Source organism: Eulemur rufifrons, chromosome 7 (genome assembly GCF_041146395.1).
Source record: "Eulemur rufifrons isolate Redbay chromosome 7, OSU_ERuf_1, whole genome shotgun sequence".
Classification (NCBI taxonomy): Eukaryota; Metazoa; Chordata; class Mammalia; order Primates; family Lemuridae; genus Eulemur; species Eulemur rufifrons.
In genome coordinates, this window is record NC_090989.1 from 250,262,187 (window position 1) to 250,286,119 (window position 23,933).

The window sequence follows — 23,933 nt, forward strand, 5'->3', positions numbered from 1 at the left end:
GGTCTGTGAAGTCTCTGAAAAATATGTCTAGAAACGTACATCTTTTTCCATAGGGAGAGGTTTTATGGTTTTCATAATATTCTAAGGTTGAAGACCCCAGATTTATTTAAGGCCATTGTCCCAGGTGAATGTAAGGAATAACCCAGGGCTGCCATATTGTCTGTCAGGTTCACAGAAGGGAAAAAGCAAGGGGCTTTTTCCGGAGTTACTTTGGCGAGATTGGGTGCCGGTTCTCTTGAGTAAACTAGGAGAATGAACTTTTCACAATTGCTTTTCACTGCCTGGGAAAGTCTGCGCATAGACCCTCAGTGAGAAAGGGAGGCTCTCTCTGTCCGTAGCTGGGCAGCTCTTGGGAACCTTCAGCCATCTCAGGGCTCCACCTTGAGGTGTCCCTACAGGAGGGGCTGTGTAGGGAGCAAAGCCTTTACCTCTTGAGCATGGCCCTCAGAGCAGAGAAGAATCGTGCTGCCCAGCTTTCAGCCTCAGAGTAGGATAAAAACGGTTGGCCTGATGACAATGTCAGTCATTTATGGCTTGAGTAAGTTAATGCACTTGGGAAACATAAGTTGATATCTATTACTGCAGTTAAAAATGTGGCCATCTGGCAGGCAGCCCTCCAGCCTGCTGGGCTTCTGAAAATGTCTTTGAAACTCACACGTACTGTTTTTTTAATCTGTCATTTTGTTCGTAGAGGAAAAAAAATGTTCACTGATTACTTGATGAGTAGGTCAAAGGCCTACTTTTTCTGGAAGCTGCTGAAAAGAACCAGAGAAATTACAGAAGAAGAAAAGGCTGTTAGGAAGGGGGTTGAGGGCTGGGCAGCATCCATGAGGCTGGTGCAGTGAGCACTCCAGTGGGGAACCCCAAGATCTGATCGAGGATGAGAAAAGAACTGGCCCCGAGGGGCTCCCTAGAATCTAGACTTCTCTACAGAACCACTGAGTTCTGGCTGCCCAGGAGGCCATGCACACTGTCGTTATGTAGCTGCCCAGGCTGGGCCACTCGGCAGTACTAGACTATGCTCAGGGCAGAGAAGAATGCACAGCCCAGCCATTACACGGAGCTATGGGCATGAACAGTGTGTTAAGAAAGCTTTCCACTTGCCCAAAACACACACATATATACATAAAGCCCTATAAAACATCTACTATCCCGGAGACTCTGCCTATCCTCTGTAGCAGTGGTTCTCAAATTTGGAAATGCCTTTTTTTTATACCCTATGCTTGGATCTCATCCCCAGAGATTCTGGTTCAATTGGTAAGGAGGAAGGCCTGGACATTGGGATTTTGGAAGCCTCCCCTGGTGATTCTAATATGCAGCAGAGTTGGAGAACCACTGCTCTATAGCCATAGTGCTCTTAGGAGAATCACGAGCCCCTCCTGCCCCACGATCTAGTGCAGTACTCAAGAATCGACAGTTGTAACAGGCTCCCAAGTGGCCCTGATGCAGGGCATCTTACAAGGGTACCTAGAGATCAAGAGACTTTTCAGGGTATTTTAATACTGATTTATTATTAATAACATTAACTGTAATGAGTTCTGGTTAATAACCTGGCATATATTCCCAATAAAATGTACTTCCTGGGAAGCATAATATCCAGATTATATTCAACACGATTTGATAGGAAATGTAAAAGCAGTATGCATTTAGTTTATCTGTAGTCTGTTCTGAAAATTGCTTTTTTGATTAAACTTTCTATATCTGCTGATATATTCACAATAGAAAAATACAAAGGAAAGAAAATTAGATTGTTTTGTGATATAGATTCCAGAAACAATGGAAGCTTGCTAAGAGATGTTATATCCCATGGTCAGACTACATGGGTTCAAATACCACTACTAACTACTTTGGTAAAGGAAGATAATGACATCTGTGTCCCAGGATTGGTGGAGGGTGGATGAGAGAAATTATTAAGTGCTTGCATAGTGCCTGTGCATCATGGGTAATCAGTTAAGGCTAGCTATTGTGTTACTTATAATTAGAGGATAACGTTTTATGGGTACTTATAAAGAATTTAGGTGTGAGAACAGTTCTGACTTACAAAGCCTTTTGTAAAGTTTCAGTGTATCCAAAGAAAATTTGGAACTATGTCCAGACTACTGTCTTTGTTCACTAGGGAATCAAAGCTGTCCTGGCGGAGAGTTACGAACGCATTCATCGCAGTAACCTGGTCGGGATGGGGGTGATCCCCCTCGAATATCTCCCTGGTGAGAATGCGGACACCCTGGGACTCACAGGTCAAGAACGATACACTGTCATCATTCCAGAAAACCTCAGACCACGGATCAAAGTTGAGGTCAAGGTAAGCAGAGCATCTCCATGCTGCGGCCCTTTGTAATCAATCTTGTTAGAAGGAAATTAGTGGAACTTGGAAGAATATGAGGGCTGTCCGGAGACTATCCAGCCATGGACACCTGGCTGGATAGTCTCCGGACAGCCCTCCTGTATCTCAGTGCTACTGCATTAGACTTAGGAGGCCTGGCTGCCCAACATAGTGAGGATAAATGCCTGTTGATTTATTATTTATTTCTCTATAAAGTTATCCTCAGTGGGGGTAGCTGGGGTTGGGAGGTAAGAATGGAACGGTCTCCTATTTCTTCCAGTCTCACTCAGCCCAGATAATCATGATAAAAGCTCAGGGTGTGACATTGTCACATTACCTAAAAATGTGAGCGAGACTCACCTCCTCCCCCCCAGGCCCGAGGCTTTGCATAGCCTAAGGGTGAAAATGACAGATCCCTAGGCAAGGCAAGGATGTAGTACCCAGCGCCAAGGTCCCAGGATGGCCACCCAGGCAGAGGTCTGTGTCTCAGGGTGAGCAGCTCAGCCGGCTGCCTAAGGGACAAGCTTAATGAAACCTGCTGACCCAAGACATCTCTGTCCACAGGGAGACCCCAGAGAAGGTTTGGAAAAATACCATCCCAGTGTTATGAGTAGCTGTACTGAGAAGTAGTTCTTAGGTACCGCTCACCTCCATCATTGATAGTCTGCATCCGGGGCCAGCAGCCTGTCGTGTTCCCTGGTGCAGGAGTGTGGACCACACCCTGAGGGCAGGCTGGGTAGAATCTCCTCTTGGTGGGGGCTGTCTCCCTCAGTGACTCTTTGCTTTTTTGTGCCACAGCTGGATACCGGGAAGTCCTTCCAGGCCGTGATGAGGCTCGACACTGATGTGGAGCTCACTTACTTCCACAATGGAGGCATCCTCAACTACATGATCCGCAAGATGGCGCAGTAGGCCCTCGCTCCTTAGGAGACCTGCACTTGGCGCTGCACCCAGGGAGGAGGCCGTGCCACCGGCCAGCCGAGGCCCCGGCTGCCCCACAGAGGGGCGCTACCCTGCGGACAGAGCGAGTGAGCGCGGAGGTTTGGGTGCCCTTCCTGCAGGCACAAAGCCAGGAGTTTCTGTGTTATTTTTGTTAATCTTCTTCTAGAATTTGGAAGCTAGAAATGGTGGAAATGTCAGTAGTGCCAGAAAAAGAATCAAGCTCACTTTAAGTTACTGATCACAGGACATTGATTGTTCGCTCTTACCTATTAATCTTCAGCTGAACCCTAGCAAGTCTTCTCAGAAGGTGTCTTCTGCCCTTTTTATTGTTCCTCTCTTATCCTCTGCTCCATGAAATCTTTCCCGCGAGGGTCATTTTCCTTTCCATACTATACCAATGTTAACTGACATGGATAGATGAAAACTTGGCACACTTCAAATTATAGTAATGATTTTGATTCTTTCCCCTCCCTGCTTTTCCTTCAGAGTAAATGACGAAACACCTTGTGGATGGGTCAGATGTTAAAGTTTTTTGATTATGTACCTTTTGCTAGATCAACATAGAAAGAAACATGAAGTTCTTTTACTGTCTTCAAAAATTTCCCCAGAATATTTGTCAAGAAGAGACCTTTGTTTGGAGGTGGTTTGGGAGAGAGAGACAGAACATTTCTAATTTGAATAAGATTAAATCTATTTTCAATGAAAACCTGTTTACTTGAGTTTTGCTGTGTGTGGGGCTATAGTTTTGGAATATTTAGAGCAGAGCAAGTCTTAGACTATATCATCTCGAACCTTGAATGACCTTCATGTTCTCCTGCTGTTACAACTATGTAAGAACTGTGCAGCTACAAAAGTGTTGAGGAACCAGTATATTCTCTGCCCTGTTTGGAACAGATAAGAAGGAAGAGAAGCCTGGTAGCAGTAGCAGTGATGTAAGTATGGTTAGCAAATTATAGCTTTTTTAGTATCCTGAAGTTAATCTGTTCATTTTTATCACTGCAATCATTTCAGTGCACGTCTTAGTCTCCTCAGGCTGCCATAACAAAATACCATGGCTTAAAGAACAAAAATTTATTTTGTCACAGTTCTAGAGGCTGGAAGTCCAAGATCAAGGTTCCAGCCACTTCAGTTTCTGGTGAGAGTGTCCTTCCTGGCTTGCAGATAAACACCTTCTCGCCTGTCCTCACATGGCCTTTCCTTGATACGTGCCTATGTGTGCTCATGAAAAAGACTCCCCGGTTGGTTCTAAAACGCAGCCATTGATCTAGAAAGACAACGAGCTATTGGACATTAGTCAAGAGGTAGCACTTTCTAGAACCCTACCTACTCATTTCTTTCATTCAACCCATATTAACCAAGTGCCTACTCTGTTCCAGGGGCCATTCCTGGCAATGGCGTTACTCCCTTTAAAAACCAAACAAGGAAATTCTAAGTTTTTCTTGTATCAGCTTTAGTCTGCCTTCCTCCGTTAGCTGAAGACTATTCGCCTTAATTCAAATTGAACCATTTAGATCAGCAGTCCCCAACCTTTTTGGCACCAAGGACCATTTTCATGGAAGACAATTTTTCCACAGGATAGTGCAGGTGGTTTCAGGATGATTTAAGCACATTTATTGTGCACTTTACTTCTATTATTATTCCCTTGCAATATATAATGAAATAATTATACAACTCACTCACCATAGGTTGGGGACCCCTGATTTAGACACTTAAAAGAACTTTTCTGAAATAGATTTCTCATAGATATTTTATACCTAATTGGAGTTCTTAAACAATAACAATCATCAAAAAAAGCAATTACATAAAAAGATATACTCTAATATTAATGGGAAATGAAAGCAATAGCTATCAGCAAATTGGTTTAAATAATCCATTTTTATTGTCTCACTAATACTACTACTGGTAATAACTTATCAAGCAACTACTATATGTCATGTAATTTTCATACATTCTTTTAATTAAAAACCTTCCACTAACCTTTACAGTTCGGTGTTATCCTTGTTTTACAGTTGTAGAAAAGCCAAAGAGAAGTTATGTAACTGGCCACTCTCTCTGGCTCCCTGCCCACACCACTGCTCATCAGATCCCATGGAGAGGGAGGCAGCCATAGCGTGTAACCCCATGGATGTCCAGGGTAGAACTGCATAGTCTGGGTAGCTGGCTGTGCATCGGTGGTCTACAGATAGCCTTCGGGTATAAGTAGGTGCTGCTTAAAAAGGGTTATGTGGTGAACACAGTATTAGTATGATTTTTGGATTTTTGTTTAAGCTATTAACGGGTCCTGGTGAATTACAAATAATCTGAAGCTATTTCGGGAAGATGCTTAAATTACTGTAGAGCCTTCCCTGAACACAAAATACATTGGCCTGGCTAGAAATAGCAAAACTCAGGCACTTGTCTCCATATCTGAAGCAGCAGCAAACCTTGCTAGGTGACACAGGAATGCCATTTAGAAACATTCTGATTTTTTTAAATAGAAAGGATGGCCAAATTAAACTACCTCATTAGTATCATCCAAGAGACCTAACTCAGGACAGTCCAAGTGTTGAACATCACCTGTTATTGGAAAATGGCTCGAGATGACCATTCGAAGAGAACAACGGCACAGATTAAGAAAACAGATTAATAGAGCAAGACATACAATAAACTAAAAGAACAGGAATAATTTCCCAGGAAGTATTTTATTTCTATGCCCCCATTACTAAAAGTTGTCCACTGTAGAATTTTAAGATTACCATGCCACACAGCACTACAGAGAGAACATGAGTGTGTATGTAACTATTATATACATACATGTATGTGTATGTGTTATAGTTACACACATGTATATATACACAGATTTGTATATATTACTATATTGAGCCTTTGGAATTATCAACACTTAAGGGATCAGCAAAGAGAAACCAATAAGAAAGGCTAGACTAGAACTAAAAGATATAGAAGCCCAGGGAGAGTTTCAAGAAAGAAGTGCCAATAGGACCAAAAGTACAGAGGTCAAATACAAGGACCAAGAAGTTCCCAATGGATTTGGCAACCAGAGTTACTGGTAACCTCGAAAAGAAAAATTACAGTAGATGGTTAAGGGCAAAAGCCAGTTTACAGTAGGTTAAGAAAGGGAGGTATAGAAAACCTTTCAACATTCCATTCATTCATCCATCGATCCCAATGTTTACAGAGTGGTTACTGTGTGTTCATTGGCATTTGGCTCTGAAGAGGACAGAAACAGGTAAAGGCTTTTTAATTTTTTCCAAGTACTACGAGCTCTGTTGGCCTACAAAATATTCAGTGCTGTGATTCACTCGTGCTTTGCATGTACGATTATAGTACAAACTGTTGAAAACAATAAACAGAAGGCAAAGGGATAAATATTCAATTCAGTACAAGCCTTAGGTAAAATAACTTCCCAGCGGTATAAGCGATCCATGATTATACCCACTGGGTAGTTGCTTCTTCACTCAAATTCACCTACTACCTGTAGCTGAAGATTGAAGCCAAGTCATTTGGACATTTCTGCAGCATCAAATGGTATCTTCTCAAAGTGAAAGTCCTTCCACTTTGGGTACAGTCTCTGAGCTCCAGTTGCCACATCCTCCACCACAAAACTTTCAATTTTTATAACTGGAATCTCAAATGTCCTATACTTCACATGGATTCCCCAGTCATGGCTGCAGTCCTGTCTGGCACAGAATATCTTGGCTCTCTTCTCAAAACTACCAAATTTCTTTGGTTTGGGGTGTGGTTTACTCACAAAGCATTTCTTAAAAGCATCTCCAACCACGGTGTAATGGGACTCCTACAGATGAAAGGATCGAATAACATACAAAAGAACATTAGAACCAGTATATCATTGTGATTTTCAAAACTCCACAATAATCGGAGGTAAAGAGCAGGGGAGTCTCATTTATTTTACACTTTTGGAAAGAAGGAAGTACGGATGGCTTCCCCAGAAGGGCAGACTAGGATCCATGCACCTGACTCCCTTGTACAGGTGGGGTGCAGGTGCAAGTAAGGACCCTGGTATTAATACCTCATGAAGAGGAGGATTAAGAATTTTCCAGGTAACCTAGCTTCTGAGGGTAGATACTCCATTAATTCAAAAACAAAAGGGGTATTTGTTGAAGATCTGTGAAGTCCAAGTTCACCACTGGCCCTGACAGGCACAATCCAAAGGATATGGGGCAGAACAAGGGTTGATGTGCATCTGAATGAGGTCAGGGGCTGAAGTGTCCACAGGCCCCACCTACAGTCAACTTTACAGTAAACTGCACAGAAACAAATGCACATCCAACATACTAGTCCCTCGGGAAAACATACGGCCTAAACGGCCATTTTCATTAGAATAATCACCCAAATTGAAGCTGATAGGAACTTTTTACAGCTAAAGACTTGGAAAGATAAGGGAACTTAGCAGTATGACTCCTCATAAGTTTCTTGCCTAAACAGAGGGACTGATCACAGACTTCAGCTTTCTGAAGATGGGACGGGACCAGACAGTAATAACTTAACATGTGAGCCAGCCCAGCCCCTGCACCAGCAGCAGGAGCGTTACACCCAACACTTGCCTCTGGAGACTTTTCTAACCCTTTCTCTAAGTGTTTTAAGAAAAAAAAAATACAGAAGGATAACTTGCAGATGTCATGTTTCCCAAATAAGGAGATATTTTGTTTTCATTATAATAGTGATCTATATCCCAAAAGAAAAGTTTGGAAACCATAAAATAGTTGGAAGAGAGGGAAAAAAATGGAATCGCACCACTAAAACATCAATACAGTTTGGTATATTGCCTGCAGTCTTTTTTTTCTGTACAAAGGTAGGTGTTTTGGGGTTTTTTTTTGTTTTTTTTTAAATTTTTCCTTGGTGGCAGTGACAGTGATATTGCTGTTGTTTCACACACAGCTATAAAATAGCATATTTACAATTTTGTATCCTGGTTATTTTTTCTACTTTACCATTAGTTTGAAGCAGTTTTTCATTACACTGCATAAGCTTCATAATCATTTTTTAAGTAAACTTTACTTTGGAAAAATTTTACACCTATAGAAAAGTTGCAAAGACACCCCAGAAAATTCCTGTATACCCTTCACCCAGTTTCTCTGACTGCTAACATCTTATATACCACAGTACATTTGTCAAAACTAAGAAATTAACATCAGTACATTATTCTTAATTAAACTGCAAATTTTACCACTCTTTCTACTAATATCCTTTATCTGTTCTAGGATCTAATCCAGGGTACTACATTGCATTTAGCATAACCATTGTTTTTAATGGCTATATAATTAAACTGTGCAGCAATTTCAAAAACGTGTTTTATTGTTAAACATTTAGGGTTTTTCACTTTTTAGCTTTTTTTTAAATACACAGGTCATGGCCACAATAACATCATAAATAATAGTTTTACCATAAATATTTTACCCAGAGACAGTAAGTGTTAACTAGTGCTAAAAAATGACCCGGTGCTCTTTATCAAAAGGCTACTTACCTCTATCACTCTTATATCAGCTGTGTAACATGCCAAGGCTTTGCATTTCCTGCATAGCAATTTTTTATTTTCTTTATCAAGTACAGGTTTTTCTTTTCCTTGACTGTCTCTGATGAATTTTTCACGAATCTGTATATGGAGAATCTACATGCAAAAAGAAAAGCCTCAAATGTAGTTTGAGTGTAACTAACATATATAGACAGACATATGCATAAATCTATATATACATAGACATGTACACACATATATATGCATATGATCATTCCTATACAACTTTCTTAAACATATGATACCTGGCTTTGTTTGTAAAATCCCAGATTTTATTAGTTCTCCTAACTCCATATTAGTGTTTTATTATGGCCTCCAATTAGTCTTTCATTTTCTTCATTACAAATATCTATAAAAGCACTAAAGATGTCCATAAAATGGTCATGTGAACGTTTATACTTTACTGGTTGGCTAAACTTTAAAAATCCTTCACAAACAGATATATAATACACACCAACTGTTTCAGGCATAATTACACCTACTCCAGGCATAAACCCACTGAGCAGAATAGCAGGCAGAAGTGTCCCCACCATGTAAAATCTTTCCTCTCTCCCTTTCAACCACAGAGAATAATGCTGAGTTCCAGTAAACTTAAGTGTATGTATGGTGTGACTGTATTATAATTCAAAATTCAGGCTTTGGGTAAGTATAACTCAAGCCCTGGACATTATATATAAAGCGTAAGATGCTGAAGAGAGGAAGGCAGCCCAGCTAGGAACCTCCGGATCCTAGGAACAACATGTAGTGGGTTCCCTGGGTTTCCTTTTCACCTGATAAATCCAGACTTGGAGCTAAAGAAGCCAGCAACCTGAAATGCCTATGGTTGCAGTCAGAAAGTCTCAACAAAAGCCTGTACTCTGTAGCCAAAGGACCAGAAAAGGGGTAGTCTAGGAAGACAGAAAACTTTTAAACAAAAACTTCTCTAATCCAGCCAAATACCACAGAAAAAATAAAACTGTGGCCCAACCCCTACCTATGCCAACACAGGCTGCGTGGGGGACCTGGATTTCTACCTTGCAGAACTGGAACGATGTACCCCAACACTACCACCTGGGTGGTGTCAGAGAAGGCTAAGCAGGGAGCCAGGTCTTTCAGCCCTGCTACCTGGTACTATAGCCCCTCTTGTCTGTGGTGTCAGTGGAGGTCACACGGGGAGCCCAAATTCTCACCCCCACCTAGCGGTAAGGAGCCTCCCTCCCTCTTTCCCCTCTGCCATGCTGGTATCAACATAGGCTGATTGAGGAACCCGGGTGCGTGACTCCACCTGGCAACGATGAGACAGCATCCTCACCTCCCCTGCCAGAGCAATGGCAGAAAAAGCCAGCTAGCACAGAAGGTTAAATAAGATCCAGAGTCTCAAAATATGAAAATGTCTGGGTTTTGATTTAAAAAAAAAAAAAAAAATCACTCTTCATACTAAGAAACAAGAAGATCTCAAACTGCATGAAAAAAAGACAATCAATAGATGCCAACAATGAGATGACAGAGATATGTGAATAAAGATTCTAAAGCACAATAAAAATGCTTCAACAAACAATCATAAACACTCTTGAAACATGAGAAAATATAAAAGCTCAGCAAAGAAAGGGAAGACATAAACAACCAAATGGAAAATTTAGAACTGAAAGATACAATAACTGAAATAAAAAGCTCAGTGGATGGGCTCAACAGCAGAATGGAAGGGACAAAGGAAAGAATCAGTGAACTGGAAGACAGAACAATAGAAATTACCCAATTTGAACAATAGAAGGAAAGTACACTGAAAAAATGAACAGAGAGTCTCAGATCTGTAGGACTATTTCAAAACATGTCATGTCACTGGAGTCCTGTAAAGAGAACAGAACAGGGCTTAAAAAGTACTTGAAGAAATAATGGTTGAACATTTCCCTAATGCATATAACAAGCTACATAAAACCTAGATTCAGGAAGCTGAACAAACTCTCCAAACTGGATAAAACCAAAGAAATTCACTCTAAGACACATTATAATTAAAATTCAGAAAATTGAAGACAAAGAAAAAAATCTTGAAAGTAACCAGGAAAAAAATAACACCTTACCTATAGGGGGAAAGCAATTTGAGTAACAGTAGATTTGTCATCGAAAACCATGGAGGCCACAAGGAAGTGGCACAATATTTTTCAAATGCTGAAGGAAAAGAACTGTCACCTCAGAACCCTAGACTCAACAAACGTATCCTTCAAAATGAAGGGGAAATCAAGACGTCGTCACACAAAGGAAAACTAAGAATTTGTCACTAGCAGACCTACCCTAAAAGAATGGTTAGAGGAAGTTTTCTAAACAAAAGGAAATGATAAAAGAAGGAACCTTTGAAACATTATGAAGGAAGAAAGAACATGCTGATTTCCTCAGTGTCACCTGTGGAAGAATCTGCATGTCCCACTGGTTTGCAGGGTTCCCTCTCTGTTAACAGACTACATGTTGAAGTGCTCCAGGTGGAGTCAGATAGCCTAGGTGCAAATCCTGTCCCTTCCACTTACTTGCTACATGATTTAGGGCAAGTGCCTCAGTTTCTTCAAATACAGAATGGGAACAATGGCAGCATCCATGGAGATGAGTTTATAACTGCTCAGTCCTGCCTGGCACAGGGTAGATGCCCATCTGTATTAGCCTCATCTTATGCCAAGAACCATGAGAATGCTAATTATGGTGGCTTGTTTAGTATTGGGTGGGGTGATCCCCATTCATTAGTTATTTTTGTAGAAATATTATAGCTATTTTCATCTACTTACTCTATATAAACTGTGGAACCATTTTATCAAGTTAAAAATACCATTTATGCTTTGATTATGGGTTGCAGTAGACCTACAAGTGAATTTATGGTGCATTCTTTAAAATTCTTTAAAATATTCAGTCATTCCATTCAAGAGCAGGGCATTTCTTTTGTCTTGATTTACTTCCATATCACCCAGGATAATTTTTGTAGTTGTCCTTATTTCTACACTCGGTCTTAGCCAAAAGGCCGAAAAGCGATATAGTTGTCCTTATTTCTGCTTCACACTTTTCTGGTTAGGCCAGCAGATACAGTGGTCAAACAGATGGGCTCTACCAGCTCCACCACTAACTAGCTGCGTGAGCCACTGGCACTGATGTGCCTCATGACGCTGTTTCCCTCCTATAAAGTGATGTAAGAGACTCCACCACATGGATCGCCTACTGATATAAGTAAAGAATTTGCAGGGCTTGGTGGAAAGTCAGTGTTCTACGTGCATAAGCTGCATTTATTGTCTCTGTGAATGGAAACCTCCCTCCCCCTTATATCTGCCAATTGGTTTCTGATCATACATAGAGAATCTGCTGATCCTTCTACCACTTCAAATAAAATTTATGAGAAAAAATTAGACTAGAATGTTTTGATCAAGAAAATCAAGTATGATTTACCCTCCCCTAACTCCCCAGCCCACCTGAAATTATCTTGTTTCTGTAAAAATAAAGAGTGTTTATGCCAGTTTTCAATCCAATTTTTCACTGTTGTAAAATTATTACATTATGTATCTTCATCCCATTATTTCCTTGGGATAAATTTCTAGAATTGAAATTCTTGGGTCACATGATACACATTTCTGTAGGAACAATTTGAATTTTCTTTTTTCAGATATGGTTCTAATCACTGCTTAAGGCAGGATGGGGGTCAGAGGGATGTGATCGGAAAGAGGGTAAAAACATAAACTTGCCCCCGCGCATCCAGTTTTTTTTAAAAATTCGCTTATGTCTAATGGTTCAATTATATGCTAAACTTCAATTAAATAATAATCTCAAGTATTTTAAATGTTATAGGCAACAGCTATAAATCCTAGTAAGTTAAAGCTATTACTGCTATACGTAAAAGTAGGTAAAAATCAGTAACAGTAAAGGGGCTCATCCAAAGTCCTAAGGCCATGGCACTGCCTCTCCCCTCCTACCTGTTGAAAAAGCAGCCCGACTCCACACCTGAGATGGAGAAAAGCAAACCATGGAATGTTGTGTGCAGTCTTGGGTACACATCATGTTAGAAGTGCCTTGTTCCAAGTGAACTTTCTTCCACCCCCTATCTTGTTCTCTGCTCCATGAGGAAGGGAAAGCAGGCTTCCTCATTTTGATTCCAGATAACCTTTCACAGCCACAGCTGTCAAAAACACCCTTCAGGCCGGGCACGGTGGCTCACGCCTGTAATCCCAGCACTCTGGGAGGCCGAGACTGGAGAATTACTAGAGGTCAGGAGTTCGAGACCAGCCTGAGCAAAAGCGAGGCACTGTCTGTACTAAAAAAAAAAATAGAAAGAAATTAGCCAGACAACTAAATATATATATAGAAAAATATTAGCCGGGCATGGTGGCGCATGCCTGTAGTCCCAGCTACTCGGGAGGCTGAGGCAGGAGGATCGCTTGAGCCCAGGAGTTTGAGGTTGCTGTGAGCTAGGTTGACGCCACGGCACTCTAGCCCGGGCAACAAAGTGAGACTCTGTCTAAAAAAAAAAATAAAAAAAAAAAAAACCCACCACCCTTCATACCTTATTCCTCCAGCATGAAATAGGACCAAATGCTGAAGCTTCCATCATGGAACTCAGTTCTTGGACATGTCTAGCCTGTCTACATGTTTTACAGATGGCCACAGAGTAAGTGGAGTCCCCCCAGGTCCCAGTGCTGGCAGCAGCAGGCCACCCAGGGATGGCAGACGGCGCAGCTGGGGAAGAAGGCAGACAGTCTCCTGGCACTCGCTGCTCGTCCCTCTGCCTCCCCACCTGCTTGCAGACACTCCAGACTTTTTCCTTCTCTTCTGTGCAGTTTTCTTCCTTCCACTGAAGCCCATATACAGGGATCAGAGTGCTCAAACCCAAACCCTAGGCCCTTATCAAAACACTGTAGAAGGGGGTCTCACCCCAAGAACCGTAATTCCATTCAGTTTTAAGAATATAAGATTTTCCCCCAGCTTGTTATACCACTACTAAGCCTTTGAAAGCAAAGCCTTCCTCTTTCAGCAGAGCAGCTGGGGCGGGTCATCTGTGACAGGACAGGGAGGACAACAGAACCCTGCGCTCCCAGCTGCCAGGGAATTACCAGCTGCCAGTAACTTCCGGCTACACTTGTTCTGGGCTCCCTGGTGTTATTTACCTTCTCTGCCCATCTATCTGTGGGTGTTGAGGAACCCCAAATCCTATTAGATAGCCCAATTCCACAGATACTTAACTCATTTTCTCTTCCCCTCACTCCTCATCCTGCTGTGCTGGACACAAGAGAATGTCTATGTCTGGGCCAGCCTCTCTCTTCCTTGACAGACTTTACTGCTTGTGTCTGTCACGCAAGGGTCTAAGTAGCTTGTCACCCAGTGGAGGAGATAAAAAGTATGCCATGGTTATTACAACCCATGGTTTTCGGGCCTTTCCTGGCCATATCCCTGTGTTCTACAAAATGGGAAGGAGGCTCACTGAAGACAACCCTACCTGCAGCAGAACTAGAGGAGGAACTCAAGAATTTCCCTGTAATTCTTCTCACTAAAAATGTGGAAGTAGTGGTTTTAAGATCATTTAGTTTCCCAGCTTTAGGAAGAAATACTTTAAATTAGTAAACACTGACATAAAGTTGTAATTATGTCCTACATAAGTGTTAATTTGCTTTAGATCATTACTTCTCAATACTTTTTAGAGCCCAGAGATTATGACTTTTTACAGTCATAGACACTATAGAGTCAGTCTACTGAACCGTAAGGTTCATCTTCATGAAGTTAAACTACGCCTCACGCCTCTGTTCGATAACAGCTCTCATTTCTTTAGCACTTACACCAGGCACTGCGCTAAGCAATGCATACATAGCATTTTATCCTCACAACTGCCCTGCAAGTTAAATACCATTATTTTCCCAGCTTTACAAATGAGGAGATTGAGGATTTAAAAGACAGGGTAACCCCCTGAGATCACATATCTTGTAAGTGGCAAAACTGGGATTTGAACCTTGGATTCTAGTGTTCAGCCTCTCCCCTATCCCTGTAGTGTTCGATGCTTCCAGAGATTCTGAGATGAAAATCTCTACAAAAGGTCTGGAGAAAGCATGGGAGTGCGCGTGGGTATATACACGTGCATTTCTTGACTTTCTCCAATCTGATTTCATGCTTCTGTGTTATACAGGAAATTGCAATACAATGAAGGTCACTACCAAGAGGCCCATCTGAACAGGTATGCCACTCCAAGGTATAAATTATTGTCCACAGCTATTAATACAAATGGCATTCTGACACCTGCACAGTGACCTGGGAGCTTTTCTCTGAGGACTCTGGATGGTAGAGAGGGGGAGAGATTTGAGTCAGAGACTAAGAAGAGCTGTTTCTTGCAGTGTTAGGATGTAGTTCTCAATATGAACTGTCAAGAGCAATTCTAGCTGTGTGCCTTTTAGATCTAAAAACATAACTTCAGGTATTAGCACTAATAAAATATATTTTAATCTTTTTGACATTTAAACTTTTTTTTTTTGTCTTCCTAGGTAGTCCCAAGTCAGTTGTTGACATTTAAACATAATGAATGTGATAGTCACTGCAAGACAAAACTAACTATAAACTTACTGTTCTAACAACAGAATACTCTGAGCAATATGGTAAAATGCACCAACATGCACACATTCCCTGATTGTTATTCACAGTCAGATTCTGAAAGAGTAACACAGACTTACCTTTTCTTTAAATACTGCTTCGTCCCATGTCTGAAGGCTTAAAATGGATTCATTCATCATTTGTTCCTTGTATATGTTCATTTTTTCTTTTTCAATTACATCAGCATTACTAGTCAGAAGAAAGCACTTGCTACCTCTTGCTCTTCCTCTACCTATCAGAAAATAAATATTGGGTGTTTTTGATTTAAAACTCTGATACAACCTGAAAATAGGTAAACAAAGGGATAGAGGTATTCCTAAAATTCAACTGTGGTTCACTAAATCCCATTTTCTAGGGAAGCTGAGCTGTTAAAGAGTGGGCTCAAATGCAGGTGTGCACCTGCCCGTTCAACAGGTGCATAAACTAGGAGCCCACCTTAGGCTGGCTTTCTCAGGTCTCTGGCAGTGCAGTGACTGGACAGCCATATCGTCAGAAACGCTACTTTAAGATAATCCAACATGAGCCCTCAATAAGACACTGTGATGGCTCTAGATGAATAATAAACAGACCCTCCCTAAAGAGTCTTCTAGGCAATGGGAAAATAAGGTATGTTCACAACCAGCAGAACATAGGTAGAAAATTATCAGTGCTGTTACAAAGAAAGTGGATAATGACCAAAAGGGAAAAATGAGAAATAAAGTTGGAAAGACACGTAGGTACTGGATTTTGAAAACTCTTTAACATCAAGTAAATTGGGGAGCCACTGGAGTTTCCATACAGGGAAGTGGCAGGCTCAAAGGTTTTTTTCAGGACAAGTAATATAGCAACTGTTCTTATAGAAACTGGAAAAAGGAAAGAAGACTAGTTAGGAGACTATCCAGTCCAGATGGGGCAGAAGAACTCTGGAGTATCTCTTCTGGAATACGGGGAGCCCACCAGCCCACAAGCACCACCATCAAAGGTCCACACACAGGCAAAGCCTCAATTCAAGTTTGAATTATCCTTCCATAAATATGTCAGTCAACATTGGGCAAATAAGCAGCATCATTGTGAACAAGAATCAAAATTGGGTATATCTGAGTGGACAAAACTAACCATGCAAGCCTACGTAAGCCATCTTTAGGGCCAACACACCAGAGTGCACTGTGCCACTGGTCACAAACTCATTCATGGCTCAAAGGACAACAGCCAGAATGACAGACACATTCACAAGTCAGACAAAACAGAAGTCAGGCAGAAATGCCATCAAAGCTTCTCTCACCTCTGGTTTGGATCATTTTGATGACATTGCCCACGTACTCATACAGGATGACAAGATTGCACTGCGCAATGTCGATGCCTTCATCAGCAACCGAGGTGGCAATCAGAATGTTGTTATCTCCACTGGTTCTGAACGCATCCAGTATGCACTTCTGTGCTGGGAGGGTCATTCCTGGGTCAGAGTAAGAGGGCATTATACAACTCACCAAAGAGGGAACTTTCAGCCTTGAAAAAATAGCTACTAATGATGGAATGCTTATTACATGCCAGGGAGTATCTGTGATATCCGTGATCTCACAACACCCCGAGGCAGTGGGGTCTATTCCTATGCCTGTTTTAGAGAGGACATTTAGGGTGGCATCTAACAGCTTGGACTGTGCCCCAAGACTGCCCGAGGTAAAATCCCAGCTCTGGTACTTACCAGTTGTGTGGCTTTAGCCATATTATCCCCCCAAAATATTGACTCTTTGCAAAAATATCAACAGCTAATTTTAACACCTTTACACCTGTATAAGAGTTTATAGCTGACAAAAATCTTCATATCTGCTCACTCACTGGAGCTTCCCAAAGCCCTTGTCAATGGGGCAAGTGTTGTGATTCCCATTTATAAATGATGGCCTTGAGGTTCCAGAGTTGTGGCAAACTGACAAGCTAACTATCAGCAGAGTTTGGCCTTGGACTTAAGTCTAGGACCCTAACAGTGTGCACTGTTGGGTTGTCTCACACACACACACCCACAAACCTCTGCTTCTCTAAGAATCATTCCGTGCCACACCCACAGGGTGAAACCCTGGGTAGCTGCAGTTGTATTATGTCCCTCTATGGAAGAAACAATGCCATCTGATCACCAAACCCTGTTTCTCCTGCTGGGCACGCAGCTAAGGTGCACTTCCCAACCTCCCTGGCACTGCAGTTAGGTGGGGCCTTGGACTACATTCTCACTGATGGCATGCAGACATGCCACATGTCTCCTCCAAACCTGACCCCTAAGAATTGCCCATGCTCTTGTTACTCCTCATCAGTGGACTGGATAAGGTCACAGTGGAGGATCTGGAGACCCGCCTGGGATGACAGAACCGTAACAAGGAAAAGCAGCCTGCGTCCCTAAGTGAGCAGAGCCCTCTCCCCAACTATCTTTGCTTGGACTGTCAATGCAAGTGAGCAATAACTTTATTGTGTTACACTCCTAACACTGTGGGGTTGTCTGTCAAAGCAACTAGATTACCCTGATTTATACAGAGCCTGTGACCCTGGATGCAGTTATTAGATTAAATAAGCATTTGAACCATGTTGGGCCAATCAGATTCTCCCTCTTGGAATCTGAAGTTGGGACTGGGAGACAGGTAGTAAACTGGGAAGGTGTGGGGCAGCCCTGAATGGAGAAGCAGAGAGCGCAGTCTGTAAAGGAAAAGAATGAAGCAGATACGTGGGATTCAGAAGACTTTCTGGTCCCAGTTGCAATTGTTCAAAAAGCCCAAGTGCATGCACTTCCTGATTGTGGGGGTTCTATGGCAGATGTGATTATCCTTGCGGCCACCCAGCTTTGCTTAGACTAGCCTCAGTGGGTTTCTGTTAATTGGGGGAAAGAAAGGATCTTCGCTAAGACAGCCACATACTGCCTTCTAATACCCAACAATCGTGCAGGCTAAATTTAAATTGTCTGAATACAGAGTCAAGTTAAAGGGTGATAATCACCCAGTCTGTGTGATCATGGCAAACACCCAAAATGGTGACTCAAAGAACATGCACACTAAAGTTCAAACTTTATGGGTCCCAAAGACCCATCTACACTTAAGTTATTAGTTGAATCACTTTCTGATCTCCACGCACTGTTCACAGGACAGACCCACCTCAGGAAGGCAGAGGAAGGTAATCTGTATTCCCTTCCTTCACCTGGCTGGCAGGGGGCTCTCAGAGTTTGTAGAAAGATCCTTTGTGGTTTTTGAGTTATTCATAATTCAAAGTCATAAAAATTCAAGTACAAGTAGTTTTATTTTTAGAAAGTTGTTTAAAAACATCAATCCCTAAATATTACTTTAATTTTCCTTTTAATTTTCTTTATCCAGAATACTCTTTTAAGATATGGACCTTCCATTCCTTTTGAATCCATGTATTCTCAGTAAAATCAAAACGAACAAACACTGGGGACTACTACATAAAAGGTCTGTAGGTGAATAATAGCTAATATTTAACACATACCGAGCACTCACCATGTGCCAGGCTTTGTTCTAAACCAGGAGTTGGCAAACTTTTTCTGTAAAGGGCTGGATGGATAGTAAATATTTTAGGCTCTGTGGGCCATACTGCAGTAACTAGGCAACACTGCCGTCACGGTGTGAAAACAGCCACAGAAAATACATAAATGAATAAGCACGACTATGTTCCAAAAAATATATTTTATGGACACTGAAATTTTAATTTCATATACCTTTCACATGTCATGCAATATTCTTTTGATTTTTTTTTTTAACCATTTAAAAATCTAAAAATCATTCTTAGGTCAAGAATCATCAACGGCAGGCAGTGAGCCAGATTTTGCTATTTACAGTGTGATGAGCAAGAAAAGGCCACTATGGGGATGTGGAGGAAGGACATCTCTACCGGCTTTTGCAGGCTGGGGAAGGCTGCTTGGCAGGAGCACAGTGCCTGGCACAGAGTAAGTTCTAAATAAATGCTGTGGAATGGATGGAGGAATAAATGAACAAACAAATAAGAAAATATTTTCTGAGTGCCTATTTGTTAGGGACCCAGGCTGCTTCCTTGTTATGGCTCTGTCATCCCAGGGGGTCTCCAAATCCTCCACTGTGACCTTATCTAGTCCACTGATGAGGAATAATAAGAGCATGGACAATTCTTAGGGGTCAGATTTGAAGGAGACATGTATGCACTACTTCTGTCTGCAGATGGAGGAAAATAAATGAACAAACAAATAAGAAAATATTTTCTGAGTGCTTATTTGTGGGGGAATAACCAAGTTTGAAAATCAAGTTGGACTCATGCTGGAGTCAAACCGTAGAGAACTTTGAATTCCAGCACAAGAATGTGGTGCTGGACTTCATTTGGCAAGCCACTTTTTAAGATCTGAATCTACTTTTCGTATTTAGAAAGTTTAAAAAATTCCATGAAGGGGAAGTCCAAGAGTGATGACTGAGGATGGACAGAGTGAAGATGGGGGGAGGGTGGTGCTTATTATAAACAACACTAACTAAGAAGACCGAGGACCTGTCAGTGCCAGTCACCGAGAACCTCAGGATGAGGGCTGGCCACCTAAGATCCTCCCAGATCGTAACAGAAGCAGCCTTTCATCTTTTGACCACCCTGGCAAGATTTCAGGATTGTCTATTTAGACTTTTTAATTGTAAAATACATAATACACACAAAAGCTGCATATCTACAGTTTAAAGAATAACAAAACAGAAACAGAACATTTCTATTTTCAGTTCATCTATTGGTTGAGAATTTGAGCAGGAGAGTGATGTTATCAAACTAGATTTAAAAAAACAACTTTGGTTTTATCTGCAGGACATATGAGAGGAGGCAATGTCTCCAAGGAATGAGACTAGAGGGGTTTTTGTTATTTGAGCATTGTATTGGCCTTTTGATGTGCTAACTTGGCTAGACTGAACTGTATAATAGTTCCTAGTTATTCATCTAGTTGCTGCTGTGAAGGCATTTTACAGATGTGATTAAATCCTCTAATCAGTTGACTTTAAATTAAATCAAAAGTGAGTTCATTCTAGGTGGGCCTGGCCTAATCAGGTGAACTTTTTGAAAGCAGGCTTAGGCCTTCCCTGAGCTCAGGGACTCCAAATAGCTCATGCCTGTGGGGTTCCTGTTCCTGATCTTCCCTTCCTGACTACCTGCCCTATGGACTTCAGACTTATTTTGCCAGCCCAATTGTGTAAGCCAATTCCTTGTAAGAAATCTCTGTGTGTGTATATAATCTCCTACTTGTTTTGCTTCTCTGGTTGAACTGATACAAGCATTAAAAATAATTTGAATATATTATATTCTCATATATACAATATTACTAAATCAAATTCACTATACATAAATACCTATATCCTGATTTGTTCTGCAACGTCCAGTCAATATGCCAGGTTTTAGAAAGCCGAGTTTAGAATTTCCTTCAATCCATTTCTTTAAAGCCTGAAAATGAAAAACAATTATCAATTGGACACTACTCATAAATCATTTGTATTCATTCAATGTTGAAATATATGCAAAAAGAAAAAAACCCAAAGTCAGTACATGTACAGCTTTCAGACTGACAAACCTGAGAAAAAAAGCTGCTTGGAATTGAATTCTATGCAATAATTAACTATAATGGTATAGACCTTTGTCACTTGATATAATTTAATCTCTAAGATATTTTTAAGTGAAAAAAGCAAAGTTCAGAATAGTGGGTATACAGAATTAATAAGTGAGTTCAGCAAGACTGCAGGACATAAGATCAATATACATAAATCAATTGTATTTCTACTTACTAACAATGAATAATTGAAATTTAAAAAGTTGTTAAAGTGCCATTTACAATAGCATAAAAAAATTAATACCTAGGTGTAAGTCTAACCAAATACATGCAGAATCTATATGCTGAAAACACTGTATGACAAAACACTAAGAGAAACCAAAGAAGATGTGGTTGGTAGCCTCTATGCCCTCCAAGATCTCTGCCTCTGTACTCAGAGCCTGTGTAATTCCCTCCCCTGATGTGAACCAGACTTATTAACTTGCTTCTAATGAAAAAAATTCAACAGATGTGATGGGACATCACTTTCAAGATGAAGTTGTAAGATGACTGTGGCTTCCACATTAGACATTCTCTCTGGATGTCTGAGATCACTCGCTCTCGGGGAACCCAGCCACCAGGCTGTGAGGCAGCCCCGTGGAGAGGCCCACATGAGCGAACTCAGACGCACTCCCACCAATAGCCATGTCAGGTGAGCTTGGAAGCCTTGCGATGACTGCAGCTGTGGCCAGGTACCCTCACTGCAGCCTCATGAGAGACCTTCAGCCAGAAACACCCAGTTGTTTCCAGATTCCTGGCCCAGAAATACTATAAGATAATAAATGTTTGTTGTTTCCAGATACTAAGTTTTGAGGTAATTTGTTCCTTAGCAATAGATAACTAATGCACAAGCCCTATATGAATGAAGAGAGATACTATAGTCGTGGATTAGAAGACTTGATATTGTTAAGATGTCATTTCTCCCCAAATTTATCTATACATTCAATCAAACCCCAACATACTTTTTCATAGATGTGCACAAGCTGACTCTAAAATATATCTGGAAAGGCAAAGGAACATAGCTAAAAAACAACTTAAGAAAGTTGGAGGACTCATACTGCCCCCTTTCAAGGCTTACTATAAAGTAATCAACACAGTGTGGGATGGGTAAAAAGATATGTATAAATCAATGCAACAGAATAAAGAATCCAGAAATAGATCCATGCAAATATAGTCAACTGATTTTTTTTTTTAAAGTTACAAAGGCAATTCAATGGAGAAAGGATAGTTTTGTCAACATACAGTGCTGGAACAAGTGGATGTCCATATACAAAAAGAAAAAAAAAAAAGCATCTCAACCCATACCCTCACATCTTTTTTTTTTTAATTTTTTTTATTTATTTATTTATTTTTTTTTTTGAGACAGAGTCTCACTTTGTTGCCCAGGCTAGAGTGAGTGCCGTGGCATCAGCCTAGCTCACAGCAACCTCAAACTCCTGGGCTCAAGCAATCCTCCTGCCTCAGCCTCCCGAGTAGCTGGGACTATAGGCATGCACCACTATGCCTGGCTAATTTTTCTATATATATTTTTAGTTGTCCATATAATTTCTTTCTATTTTTAGTAGAGACGGGGTCTCGCTCTTGCTCAGGCTGGTCTCGAACTCCTGACCTTGAGCAATCCACCCGCCTCGGCCTCCCAAAGTGCTAGGATTACAGGCGTGAGCCACCGCGCCCGGCCACATCTTATACAAAAATTAATTCAAAATTATTTATACACCTAAATGTAAAACTATAAAACTTCTAGGTAATAGAAAATTTTTGTGACCTTGGGTAAGCAAAGGGTTTTTAGGTATAATACTACAGGCAAAAATTCATAAAAGAAAAAATGATAAAATGAACTTTGTCAAAATTCAAAACTTACAATCTGCAAAAGATACGGTTAAGAGAATGAAAAGACAAGCCACAAACCAGAAGAAAATATTTCCAAAACACGTTTCTGACAGAGGACTTTTTTTGTCAGAATATAAAAAGGACTCTCTAAAACTCAACAATAACATGGTAAACCAATTTTAAAATAGGCAAAAGATCTGAACAGACACCTCACCGGCGCAGATATCGACAGCTACTAAATGTATGAAAGATGCTCAGCCACAGTAATCATTAGTGAAACCAAACTAAAACCCTACTGAGAGAGACACCATTACCCACAGTATAGCTAAAGTTTAAAAATTTGAAAAAAAGTACATAAAAAGACAAAGTACACACTCTACAGGTATTAAGACTTAGAATCTAGAGTGATTAAGACAGTGAGGTATTAATGTGAGAATAAACAGATAATTAGAACAGAATAGGGAACCCACACATATAGGGGTTCTACAATTGCAATACAGTAAGGAAAGGGCAATCTTTTCAATGAATGGTCCTGGCACAATTTGTTATCCACAAGGAGAAAGAAAGCTTACATCCACAAGCGCTCTGGTTTTCACGAAGAGAATGGTTCTTGTCTCTGGGTTTAAGTGATACTCTTCTTGTAAGATGAAGCAAAGGTCTTCAAGTTTAGGGTTCTCCTTGCTGGGATCCATGGAAACACTTTCTAGTTCCTGCAGCTTTTCTGCAAATGAGGAACATTTTACAAATGGCTTATAAATTCTAAAATTTAGAACACACTGTGACTTATAACTATAGTTCAAACAGTTAATCTCTCAATCTTTGACCAGATTTTATGAGTAATAACTACCAATTTAATTTGGTACAACCTTTTAGGAAGGTAACTGGGCAGTATCTACCAAAACATGAAACTCACAAACCCTTTGATCCAATGATTCTACATCTAGGAATTTTATTTTTTTTTTTATTTATTTTTTTTTTTTTTGTTGAGACAGAGTCTCACTTTGTTGCCCAGGCTAGAGTGAGTGCCGTGGCGTCAGCTTAGCTCACAGCAACCTCAGACTCCTCGGCTTAAGCGATCCTACTGCCTCAGCCTCCCGAGTAGCTGGGACTACAGGCATGCGCCACTATGCCCGGCTAATTTTTTTTTCTATATAGATTTTTAGTTGTCCATATAATGTCTT

General features: G+C 40.9%; 2 protein-coding genes across 4 annotated transcripts in view; one reads left to right on the plus strand and one right to left on the minus strand.

Annotated features, from left to right (window-relative positions):
* ACO1 (aconitase 1) overlaps positions 1-4,853 on the plus strand; it is a 58,436-nt gene extending 53,583 nt beyond the window's left edge. For both annotated transcript variants that reach the window (XM_069476507.1, XM_069476506.1), the window contains exons 21-22: positions 2,117-2,302; positions 3,122-4,853. In XM_069476507.1, the coding sequence (XP_069332608.1) occupies positions 2,117-2,302; positions 3,122-3,235 (300 nt within the window). In that variant the 3' untranslated portion in view covers positions 3,236-4,853. The remainder of the gene's footprint in view (positions 1-2,116; positions 2,303-3,121) is intronic.
* A 330-nt stretch (positions 4,854-5,183) lies between these two features.
* RIGI (RNA sensor RIG-I) overlaps positions 5,184-23,933 on the minus strand; it is a 47,843-nt gene continuing 29,093 nt past the window's right edge. Inside the window, exons 13-18 of one of the 2 annotated variants that reach the window (XM_069476508.1) lie at positions 23,325-23,473; positions 20,690-20,780; positions 16,633-16,803; positions 15,452-15,603; positions 8,748-8,891; positions 5,184-7,058 (exon numbers count right to left, since the gene is read on the minus strand). In XM_069476508.1, coding sequence (XP_069332609.1) covers positions 6,762-7,058; positions 8,748-8,891; positions 15,452-15,603; positions 16,633-16,803; positions 20,690-20,780; positions 23,325-23,473 — 1,004 coding nt within the window. In that variant the 3' untranslated portion in view covers positions 5,184-6,761. The remainder of the gene's footprint in view (positions 7,059-8,747; positions 8,892-15,451; positions 15,604-16,632; positions 16,804-20,689; positions 20,781-23,324; positions 23,474-23,933) is intronic. The other variant, XM_069476509.1, reaches the window with a different exon arrangement.